This window comes from Pleurodeles waltl, chromosome 9 (assembly GCF_031143425.1).
Source record: "Pleurodeles waltl isolate 20211129_DDA chromosome 9, aPleWal1.hap1.20221129, whole genome shotgun sequence".
NCBI lineage: Eukaryota > Metazoa > Chordata > Amphibia > Caudata > Salamandridae > Pleurodeles > Pleurodeles waltl.
Window position 1 is genome coordinate 883103659 of NC_090448.1, and position 12274 is coordinate 883115932.

Sequence of the window (12274 nt, forward strand, 5' to 3'; positions counted from 1 at the left end):
GGCCAGTTCATTTCCTGGATGGCAGGAGGGCGCCTTTTGAACAGTGTTAACCGGGGGATCATAATTCACAGGGCTATTTGTTTGGCGCTTACTCTTAGTCGCAGGAACATAATTGCTGCAGGTTAGGGGGTCCTGGTCTGAGGGCCCTAAGGAAGGTTCTCCAGTCAGGTGCCTTCTGCCACGGATATTGCTGGGGGTTGTACTGCACCCACCACCCCCCTTCTACGATTCAGCGTCCCTCTTTCCAGTTAATAGGACCCACACTCCTGCCTTTGTGTTTGGCACTTACCAGCTCTTCTTGGAGAGACTTTAGAGCGCTACAGGATGTCTTCCAGGCGGCCCATTCTTTCATTCGCAGGTGATAGTGGGAAAAATCATCACTGGGTTGTAAAAGGGAAATAGGAGAATGTAGTCTGTAAGAGGCTCTCGTCGTAGTTTAATTACTAAAACGAGGCAATTTGGACTCAGCGTGATGGAGTCATTAATGAAGGATTCAAAAATCTAATTCTGTCAGAAAAAGATGTGAGATTTGGGACACAGCATCAGATGACTCTCCAAAACAATAACGATTGATTTGGGAATACAGAAACGCCCATTGTTTGAGAAATTAAAAACTCCAAGTGCTATCACAAATTACACCTGTATTAGTAGGAGGCTTTGAATGGCGGGATGAATTGCTTTGCGATTGCGATGGAAAGTTTTCATTTAAATTAAGGGCGCTGCGACACGCGTTATCAAATCGTAGTATGTCGAGTGCACTTAAGGTGTAAATATTCTAAAGTGCATGTAGCAAGGGGTGTCACATAACACATACGTGACTCAAACTGCGCGTGCTCTCGTAGGCGTGTGGCATGACTGAGTATCCTGCTTCCCTACCGGTGTGTGGAGCTGTGATTGGATAATGAGTGTGTGTGCGCGTGTGGCAGCAGCAGCACCTCTCCACTCTCGCAGCTCTGACTGCTTCTGCATTCACTGCCGCTCCTCCTGCTATGGACTGCACTCCCTGTTGATGGACACCTGCGTACCCCGGATTTTGTTGGTGCAGAGCCGTGGGCACGGGCTGGTTTGGCTGTAGAGGCGGGGAGTCTCCTGGACGGCAGTTTATAGGGGTGCAGAGGTCGTGCGCCCCTGGGACAAGTGATAGGGGTGCAGAAGCATCCCTTTACCTTGGGTGCACGTCGTGGTACTTAAGTGTGGATCCCTTGAGATCCGGGACGCAAGAGGCTTCCCCTCGGTAATGTGAAGTGAGTACCTGGTTGTTGGCAAACCTTCGACCCTGTCACAGGGTGTCCAGAGGCGCGAGGAGAGTTGTTTGCGGCACATTGGATTCTTTCTGCGGTGTCCGGCTGGCATGGAAGTCTGATCGCTGGGGCCATCGCTTCAGGTCCATAGAGTCGCCCCCTCGCCGGTGTGGGGGAGTGCCCAGGACTGGCCACCTTACCCCGACATGGGTTCAGCCCCCCACCTTTCAGATATGGGGGAGCAGAGCGGCCAGTGCAAGTGGGCTGCCCCCGGGAATCGCGGGGTATGTACACAACCAGGTTTGGGGTCACACCTGTGCAAAGGAGGTCGGAGGAGAGAGCGCCTCCTGCTGCAGGGCACCTTCATCTGCACCCTCCTCTTCAGCGTCTGGTGCCTGTCTAGCCTTCTGGACAAATTAGGTGAGGAAGCGCGCCTCACACATACTAATACTTTAATTAATATGTGTGCTCGTATATGCAACCATTCATCATTTAACGTTTGTAACTGATCTATTTTCTCAATCATCCTTCATAAATGATGCCAATTATTTAGTTACAAATTCCTTTATTTATTCGCTCAACTTCTCATATACTCCCTGGCTTGCTTTTAGTTATGCCATGTTACGTAAAAAATGTGTTTAGAAATTCAGCTGGTCAATCAATTCGTCCAAACAAATAAAATCACACATCATGCATCCGCACACCTGCTGATCCGCCAATTCTACCACAGCCATCAAGATATTTTCATACGTCCGGGCAACAACCCTTCCATCCAGTCATCTAACCATGCAACCGTACACAGAGATCATTTACCTAACCATCTATTTATACGTTATACATCCATCCATTTATTATATGTTCATCCACTGATTAATCAAGACGTCTAGACATAAGCCACACACGCCCTCATCCATGCAGCCTACTATCAAATTATTCATCCAAACATTCATACACCACGAACGAAACCGCACATCGGTGCACTGTATTGCACACAACCTAGCCCCCGATCATCGTTTCCATTTAGCCACACATTCACATACCTCTTCACCCACCCATTTAATACACCATCCGTGCGTCTATACTGTAACTCGAATATCATAATACATAATGCTGTCCAGAGCCATGCATCCGCATACCCATGCACCCATGTGCTAATAAATCTATCCTCCGGTGAAACCACCCATTGACACACCGAAATGCCCACTCTTCCGCCAACAGATCAAGGTTCCCATCCAATCAAGCACTCATTCACACACATCCATCATCCGTCCACCGATGCGCTACTCAGCCCACCTTTGCAGCTGTGGCTCCCGCACAATGACCACGTTGAAACTCCTTTGAACAGAGGTGTATGTCTCCACCCACCCGATCAGTGACCCCTGCTTCCACGACCTCACCCACACACAGGTTCATCCACCCACCCACAGACCACGCAGAGCAGTCAGGCACGATTCCACCTTCGCAAGATGAGTAACTTCTGAAGTGCTTGTCATTAACGAGGAACATCCTGGGGTCTGTCTGCGCGAGGCGAGCTCCACTCTGCTGCACGCGCCCTTCGGGGCCACAGCACTAGTGTCTGAGTGCTGCTGTTGTGCTTTGTAGCGCTGTATTAGCACAGTTTCTCAAAGCACTCCGGATTGGTTGAAAGGCGACTTGTTGATGCTATAGAAGTCACAAACATTAACGCAAGAAGGAGTATACATGAAAAAGAGCGTTTATTACTAGAAGCATTTCTATTATACTTTGTGAACTATTTTTATGATTAAAACCGTCGGTATCATTATCATCATTGGTGTTGTTGTTGGTTTATTATTAATAATAATATCCTGTCCTAAACTATTAGTGGACAAATCCCATGTCATCTCGTTGTCAATCGCCCACGATTTCTTTATCAGTCAGGGGGGCTGGCGCTTTCATCTTCTGCTTGGTTTTAGTACATATATTTTATCTTCGTCTATAAGTTTCTAAGACACCCAGAAGAAATGAGCTTTTTGCCTGGAGAGAGTTCACCTTGTAGCAACCTTCAAAAGCGCGGGGTAGTGCGGCTCCGCAGTATATGCACTGTGGCATATTTGCATATTACTTTCAGGATGTCCTCTAAGGGGCATACACCCCTGGGGGCTTAGATTTTCACTGTGGCCCCGCACACCAATGTTTGCTGCCCAAATCCCACCTCTAGTAATCAGATTTGCATACATTTTCACACCAAAGCACGGGAAAGGAACGGACACATTTTAAACAGTTAAGGCAACATAATAAATAATAACTCACATCCCTACCGGTAACTGCCTCTAATTATCTTTATGAATGCGACACAACTCAATGGTACTTGGTTTATTGAATAGAAGGATACACATAAGAGTGGTACCTGCCATCATCTGAATCTCTGCTGGCAGGTCTGCGACAGGCGCCTAGTCCACTCAGCTGTCACACTGACCTACTTTGCAGTACTACTTTGCAAGGAACATGCAGTTTTCTTGTCTTTGAGCTTAATTGGGTCCCCTCTTCATTTCCCAGATCTCGTTTCACTTCCCTAACTAGATATATTTATTGAACACATTGTCAGTTTTCAACGGCCTCTGCCCACAACTTGATTCTTACTCGTATGCAGTGCTTAATTTGTAAAAAAAAGAATAATAAGAGTGAGTGCCGGTGCCTGCAGCCGGAGCTACAGTATGAGATGTCGGTTCCGAATGCCTGGTAAAATCCACATCACGCACACTAGGCCACTCTACCAGAATCTCTTTCTCCCTCGTTCCCCTGTGTTTGTTTGTCTCTCTCTTACTCTCAGACAATGTCAGAAGAGGATAAACAAGCGCTATTCCCCCAAACAAGTGCTGGTTCGCACCACCATCAGCCACCGGCTCAAACTAAGCTCTGCTCAGATGAGACAGGCCCAGCTCAGACATTACAGAGAGCGCGTGCAGGCTTCTAAGGCTACTTTCCTCATTAGGTCGCGCGCCTCCTCTGTGCTGCACCCACCTGGCACCTCTCGGACCTTTTGTGGTGAGTCACCTGCCTTTTATTATGAGATTAAGGCCTCTGGCCTCGGAGGGGTCAGGTTCAGGCGGGAGCTAGGTGGGGAGGTCAAAGACAGCACCAATATTAAAGCACCTTAGTGACTGTGGCAAGGGCCTGTCTAGCTTAAAAGCAGGTTCCCACCACCTTCAGTGCTGGCCATGATGTATTTGTTGGCTGGTTCATACCAGCCAGGAGACTCGCGGAAAGACCCCGGCCTTCAGCCTAAAGCCAGGGGTTAGGCAGGTCTTACTGGCAGAATGCTGAGGCAACATTTATGCTTCTTGATGCAGTGCTTGCAGAGCAGCGATCATATCATTAAAAGAGGATCAGTGTTCCAGGCTTGCACCAGTGTGCGCTGTGCCATAACACACTCGGTGAATGTGGAGGGGGAATGACAAGCCTGCTGTGCTGGCTACCCCGGAATTGAATACAACATATGGCCCTTCACAGCCTGGGGACACGGTGCCTCTGCATCCTATGCACCATTGATACCCAGCCCCTCGCAGAGAGCCTATGGGTGAGAAGGGGCTTGAGCATTGTGAGTGATTTACCCAACAGGGTAAAGAAAGCCGTGGTAACACCATATTGATCTCTGACGAGTCTAAAGCTAGGACACTGTGTCCAGTTCTGAATCCTGTGGGGCTGATTTGCAAACCATGGAAATAAACAATGAATTATTATTTTGCCAGTCCATTGTCTTTTTTATTCCTTATAGGCAATGCACTTTTCCCATTTATATCTTCACTCCATATCCATTCTAAGTCAGGTGCTTAGATTAATGCAGGAAGTGTGTTCCTGAAAGTGCATGGATGCTCACAAGTTACAGCGGCAGGGAGATGTGCACCGCTTGTCTTTGACCACTGTTCTGACACTCACTTTTGTACACATCTTTTCGAATCCCCATTCGAATCCCTGTGTAATCAATGAAAGCCAGCATTGTGCCCATTCTACTCACACTTAACGTGCACTTCATGCTTAGAATACGTTTATCCACCTTTGTACACTTTGGACACAGTACTCAGACTTACACACGACTGTTTCCTGCTGCATACCCTACATGTACAAAATAATAGGTTTGCAAGCAGTCACAGAGAAAGGCTACAGTGATGTATCATCAGCAGGGAGGCGAGACACTCGAGGAACGAGCATTTACCTCAAGGGCAGCCTTAAAGGAAGTGGACATATTCCTGCTGATGTGTGACTCGGGCACATGGGAAGGTCATGGGATCCAAGCTGTCATGTGGAAGGGTCTCAGGAGGAACACAAAGAACTTGTTCTCGACAGGAGGTGAAGTGAATGCAGCTGAGTGGGTCAGTGACGTTGCATTTGTCTCACCGCACAGGCAGAGCTTAATTTGTAAAAGAATGAGTATCGCTCTGCCTAGAAGCCCAAAGACCTGTGCTATTAAATGTCAGCGCGCCGAACACATAGTGTTGAATCTACCTCATGCCTCTTTAATCCACTATCAGACACACTCTGACCACTTATCTCACTACTTCAGGTTCTTGCTTTCTCCCTTGATGATGGTTTTAACCCTCGTTCTCTTCTTCCTTTTCCCCCCTGGCTTGTTTTTAACTCTCTTGCTCTCTCTCACCCAAGAAACAAACAACTCATATTTCCTTTACAATGTCCAGACTTTTGCCTTCCTTGGGTAGTACAATATTACATATAACTGTTTATACCTAGATAGATGGATGGGTGGATAGATAGATAGATAAATAGATATATCTTAATTCAGTGGAATGCCATTGCTCCTCCCTAGTCCCATCAACCCCTTGCTTATCAGACTAAAAATTATGTTCCTGGAACTTGGCAATAGCCACTTGCAGTATAGCCTGCATAAGCCAGAGCTTATTAGTGAAACCAATTCTGTGACAGTTGAGCTTTCTCTTTAATGAGATTCTCCAATCTGTCCACTGACAGTATTTCAGAGTACAGCTTAGTCTGATCTTCTACCAAAGTAAGCTGACTAGTATGAGTTAATTAGTGGCAGAATTCAAGCAGGTCAGGGACTGCTGGAGAGTTTATATGGTTCAGACATTTAAGAGAGGTATTACTGAAGTATATCAGCCCTCCTCTTTTCTGTTTTTTAAAGTCTCCATTTAGATGTGGGAGATACATATTTCTCAAGTTACTTTCGCTGCATATTTTTAACTGAGTCTATAGACCCCGAGTAAATAAAAGTGGTATTCGAGAACACCTGAAGAATATTTCAATATTTATGACTTTTTGAAGTTTCAAATTTAGGTATCTGGTCGCCCTGTCCCAGGGTAAAGCCAGAAGTTCAGGCAGACTGGGATGGAGTATTGGTCAGATACAGGGACCAGGCTATCACACTGAAGATTTTACAGTCTCTGAGTCCAAGGTCAGCAGAAATTCATTTTGTCGGTTGACTCAATGATACCGATGTCAGCGCAAGAAACCAGTCAGGTGTCAGAGATGGTCCCTGTTCAGTGTGAAGAGTTGGTAATAAATTGAGCTTTACATTAGCAGTCAATATGACTGCTGCCTTTGGTGTTTGTTCTTGGAGCGGACAAGAAGTGTCAGTCGACACAGGAAACTAGCATTGGTGGGCATTGGACGACCATAGGGTGACTCAAGGAGTCCATTGGCAAGCCTAAAGAGCCAAAAAACATCACCTGGAAATCAAGGCTTGTGTTTTTGAGGCAGGAGGAATACACTCTAATGCAAACAAAGGGTCCAGGACCTGCAGGGGCAACTTTGGGAATCAGGACTCTCTCCAGAAGAGGTCAGCAGAAGGGCTCAGGCAGGTACAATACATGCTGGTCAGCCGGGCAGTTTCATGGAGGGCTCTGGAAACGTGTTGCGTCCCTGTAGCTTAAACAGGAGGTCAGCCAACTGACCCTTGGAGTCACTTCTGGGGATCCTAGGTTCAAGGCAAGCAGGTCCAATCTTCCTTCTTCAGAGAGCAGGGCAGTCCTTCCTCTGAATCATCCACAGTTCCTGGAGTGTTGTGATGAGAGGTTCTGAAGGTGACACTTTTATACCAAGTGCCAACTTGTGGGTGGGAGACGCCACCCCTTGTTTAACTTTCCCCTTTTCTGGGTTGGTTCTAAACTGTCTAGGGTAACAAGAGGCAGGCAGGCCTAGGTGTGAGTTGCATTTGTCAGTGGCAGAGCAGTCTACCTGTAGAAGTCAGGGAAGGGATGGGCAAAGCCCTAAGGCTTACCTTTGAAGCTCCAAAAGGCTGAGTACAAAGCCCAGGACATCCTGCTCAGGAGAGAAACACCTTGTTCCATATACAAAACCCTTTCCCTCCCATGTCTGGAAGGAACACAAAAAACACCACAAGAGAGCCATTCATAGTCTTGTGACCCTGGACAATGGCAAAACGTAGGGGTGGGTGGAACTCACAGAGTTTCACTTTGCAAAATTCTGCAGTTACAAAAAACTTTGCAGAGTTCTGCCAACAGGTGGAAAACATGTATGTCACTCTGCTCCTGCTGCATTTTAGCACCAGTAGTATGAGCAGCCTTGAAAAATCAGCAAGAACGGCACCATGTTGTGGGCAAAAGCACAAAGCCATTTTAGTTGTTTTTGTTGCCACTCAAGAAGAAAAACTACTTGAGTGGCAGTAAATCTACTCGAGAAGCAGCCTTCTGATTGCTACAGCCCATGACCATCCACGTTAGAAAATTATGCTAGGGGATGCCAAATCACGCGTGCACTTCTAAAACCACATGGGAAAAAATTTAAAACATAAACGCACGTCGTACGCTTTAAAATACTATGCACCCTGCCTTATGCGTCGTTGGTGGAAACCTTAGGGGTGACATATCTGTTAAAAAAGAAGGTATCAGCTTCACAAAAAGGTTTATTTTGCCAGTTCAAAACACCAGTTTAAAACTACACTACAGGCTGCAGCGACGGGCCTGAGATGTTTTGCAGCCCTACTTTACTGGGTGGCACAATGGTGCTGCTGGCTACTGGTAGCATTTAATGTACAGGCCCTGGGTACATGTAGTACCATGTACTCAGGACTTATAACTACATTTATTGTGCCAGCTAGATGTAGGACAATTTTACCATGTTTTAAGGAGAGAGCACAAGCACTGTATCACCGGTTAGCATGGGTAAAGTGCACAGAGTCTTAACGCCAACAAAAGCAAGCCCACCAAAAATAGGGAGTGAAGGCAAAAAGTCTGAGGAAATACCACACGAAGGATGTTAGGTCTAACAGTGTATCTTTGAGGTGTAAAAAATCCTTTATGCATTCAAATGAAAGCTTTCCCCGGAGGAGGTGGAATGATACTCCAAACAGCCAATAGCATGAAGTGAGAGAGCAGTACTTCTCAGTGCAGAAGCACATTCCACTTTATGTGTATTAAAAAAAAAATGGTCACAATGCGCCCTTCAGACAGCTGTTGAGTAGACCTAAAAAGCATTGCTTGCACATACTTATCATTCCCCACAAACACATTTTTTCAGAAACTTTGATTTCAAGGAAACTACATTTGTGAATTAAAAGTTTGTAAACGAACACTCGAAATCATAAGTGAAGAGTGGTCTATGCCTGACCAGTTAAGAGTAGAATGAGGCAGAAGTGACTGAAAGCTGGATGGAGAATGAATTTTTTTCTATGGGTAATTAGAAATCCAGAGACTGTGAGAGTACGTATGCAGTTTTCCATCAAAATGTTGCTGCTTTTGCACCTTTCCTTTTAGTTATATTTGTAGTTCAGTTTAATAAATATTCACTTCATTGTGGTTTGAACAGCTTTTCATTTATGTTATTCCGTTATTATGTGTCCCCCTCTCAATTTTATTTTGCTGCTGTGCTGATTGAGGAGCTCCTCTCTTGTGAGGGAGCCGTTGAGCACAATGCATATTTCCCATTTGATGATGCAGTTTACTACAAAACCTTTTCTAAGGTAAGCACTCACATTTTAGCAGATGGGGGAACTGGAACGCAGGGAGAGAGTATTATTTGCCTAGGATCGCTCAAAATGGTGAAGAGTGTAAGCCAGGATTAGAGACCAATGTACAGATCAGTCATCTGCCACAGTTCCACTGTTGATAGACACATTTGATTGCATTTATGGCCCAATGTCATTCATGATGTATTCATTATAAACAGTTTTGTTCTGTCTGGCGGCACTTAAAGAAACACAAGGAACTTGGAGAAACCCACACCGCTGACAGCAAGGTTAAACCTCTAGATCATCATGGACCCTCCACATCACCATGGACTCTGAGCTCTCACTAACACCGCAGGTATCACAGGCATTCACAGTCTCCTTCAACCCTTAGAGGATCATGAAACGTGTATCCTATAGCCGACTTTTTTTATCAAGAGGCCCAGGTAACTAGAAAGCAGGTCATGGTGTAGGCCTGACGTTCCTATACCAAAAGCTTCAGAATTATGGAAAAAGAACTCTGATGAACAGCTGAAGCTTTGCTGATAATAGCGACATACGAGATATTGCACATTTGGTGGGTGACGTTTCCAATACAGACCGTCACCAAACTCTGGAACACCTTCCCAAGGTCTTATCTTACTCTGAATTCTGGGATGCAATAAAATGTGTTTCCACCATATTGCATGAATCGTATCATAACAATAAAGGAACCAGCAATTTATCCCTTAAAAGACATTTGGAGGAAAGTATCAATATATCAGAAAGCTCTTGTATGAGATGGAGGAAGGCCATATGCCAATCAGCCGTAAACCCAAGGCTACAATATGGGGGTGTGTATACACAAATCCCTACATTATCTACCTGATACTCTACTGTGACACAGTTATGCCTATTACCAGTTTCAGAACAAACCCTCTTGTCCTAAGCAGCAAACAGAACTCCAGGTCGCACTGCCAGCATATACTCTAGTAAACATTCACAAAACGCCCTGCTTGCACACAAAGGACAAGGTCTGCACTGCACTCTGGGTCCTCTGTAGTGGTGGAAACACGCTTTAAAAATGCAAAATACAATTAAATGCAGAAAAAACCACAAGTACCTTGTGTGCTCTAAGTGTTGCACCGGGGATCTCTTTTCAAGGTAGATGCTAGCTGGGCTATATGAAAACGCCTTTAGGGCAGTGACAGAGCATGTCATGTGTGATTGCCTGACAGGTGAGTGTCCCAGGGTCACCAAATGTTCTCCTCATAACACCATGCAAGATTTTCCTGGCTCTGGCATGATGCTGTTCTGGTTATAATAGGCTGTTTTCGTGTATGCATTTGGTATACATCCTCTCGCTACTTTCTAAGCACTAACCATTTTGCCAGATAAGAGAACTTTGATGTTGTAAAGTAAACTGAAATGCAATGGATTAACCAATGTGAGTTAAATACGGGAGAGCACTTCAGAATTTAGGTCAACTGAGAGAAATCCTAACTTAGACACTTGGTTGCACTGCTTTCCTAGCAAAGGCTTTTAGCACGGAAAAAAAGTTACAACCACGTGGTTGAGTTTTCATCACTGGCCACGTTTTTCTTTGTTTCCACCAAGAATCCCCATATTTTTGCTTTTTGGGCTGTGCCCAAGGAAACATAATCTCATGCCTCATCTGAACAATGACTTTAATGTGTCCTAGTGACATCCTCCCAATAACGTAGCTGTTGGTCTTTCATCCTTGCAGCATCCCTCTGCTTGCAAAGCTTCAGTCAATTACTTCTGCTCTCATTGTGCTTTAGGGGGTAGGTAACCCAAAACCTTTCACTGGAGAATCTTAGCTAGATTCAGTGTAGTTTATAGTTTGGGTTACTGCACATGAAGGAGATGCCTTTTGGCCCGCCCGTAGGTAACCCCTGTTTACGAGGAAAGGATAATCAACAGTGGAGAGACTGTACTACTGAATATTGGCATCCACAATATCGTGGCATACTAATATTGAGGACAGAATATTGAGGGACAAAATATGTAAAGGTAGATGCATGTAGGGAAGTATAGATTTACTATTCCTAACTCCACATCTACTTAGCTTGAATATATATGGACAGCATGGGTGCATATACATGGAGTTAGGTTTACAAAGTCTAGACTTACTTACCTAATATTTTATTTTCAGTATTCTGTAATCAATATTATGTTCCATTGAGATTGTTCTTTCGCTATTCAGGGGGCACACCCACAGGAGTAACTGAGAATAAAGGAACGATCATGAACATCAAGACAATCAGAGCAATATTGAGGACCATTCTTTACTGTTCTCAATTGCCAATCTTTGGGTGAAAGAATTGCTAAAAAAGGGGATCGATGCTGCCCACAGAAAAATAACAGGGTCAACACATATCCAACTTCTCCATCCTCCTTCATCTGGAGGGAGTAATCTGAGTAGAACACTTACCTGCCAGACCAGTGTTCTCTAGGAGAATTCCTGCTTGTGTCACTTAGTCACGGCACCCCCATAAAACATGGTGGGAGCAGGATGAAGTTAAATCCTTTGTCAGTTGCTGGTCTGCACATACCCATGACTGACAAGAGAGATGCCCGTTCATGGCAAATCTCCCTTGGGGCTGTAGAGATGTGGAAAGGTTGGGGGAAGGTTGAAGAGGTGGAAGACAATATGTCATGGAGGCACCCTCTCAAAGTTAGAGGTAAGCATGAGGAAAACAGAGATACTTATTAAGATTCATTCTGTTTAATTCACCTTCGATGTCACTGTATTTCGACTATTTTAACATTGGACATGTTTCATAAAAGTTTGCCAGAGGGAGTTCATGTTTAGTTTGGAATTTCATTAGTAAGTTCTCCAGGGACACTTTTCAAGCTGAAGAATTTAGGGCCAGATGTATGAAGCAGTTTTGCCGGTCACAAACGACCCTTCTGGCCCTTTGCGACTGGTAAAAGGCGTCTGGCCATGTACCATCCCTATTTTGCGATTCAGTAACTTTTAACAGACTCGCAAAATAGGGATTGCGAGTCGGTATCAGGAAGTGGCATGCCAAGGGCGACCCTTCCTAATAGCAAGTTGCCGCGCCATGTATGAATGTTTTGCGAACATGAATCCTGTAGCAAAACAGTCTCAGTTACCACCAACTTCAAGTCG

The 12274-nt window shown here is 45.1% G+C and overlaps 1 protein-coding gene across 2 annotated transcripts in view; it reads left to right on the top strand.

Annotated features, from left to right (window-relative positions):
- Positions 1-900: 900 nt before the first annotated feature.
- The window catches only part of SLC24A4 (solute carrier family 24 member 4), a 551017-nt gene continuing 539643 nt past the window's right edge, over positions 901-12274 (top strand). The window contains exon 1 of one of the 2 annotated variants that reach the window (XM_069208207.1): positions 901-1661. In XM_069208207.1, the coding sequence (XP_069064308.1) occupies positions 1448-1661 (214 nt within the window). In that variant the 5' untranslated portion in view covers positions 901-1447. The remainder of the gene's footprint in view (positions 1662-12274) is intronic. The other variant, XM_069208208.1, reaches the window with a different exon arrangement.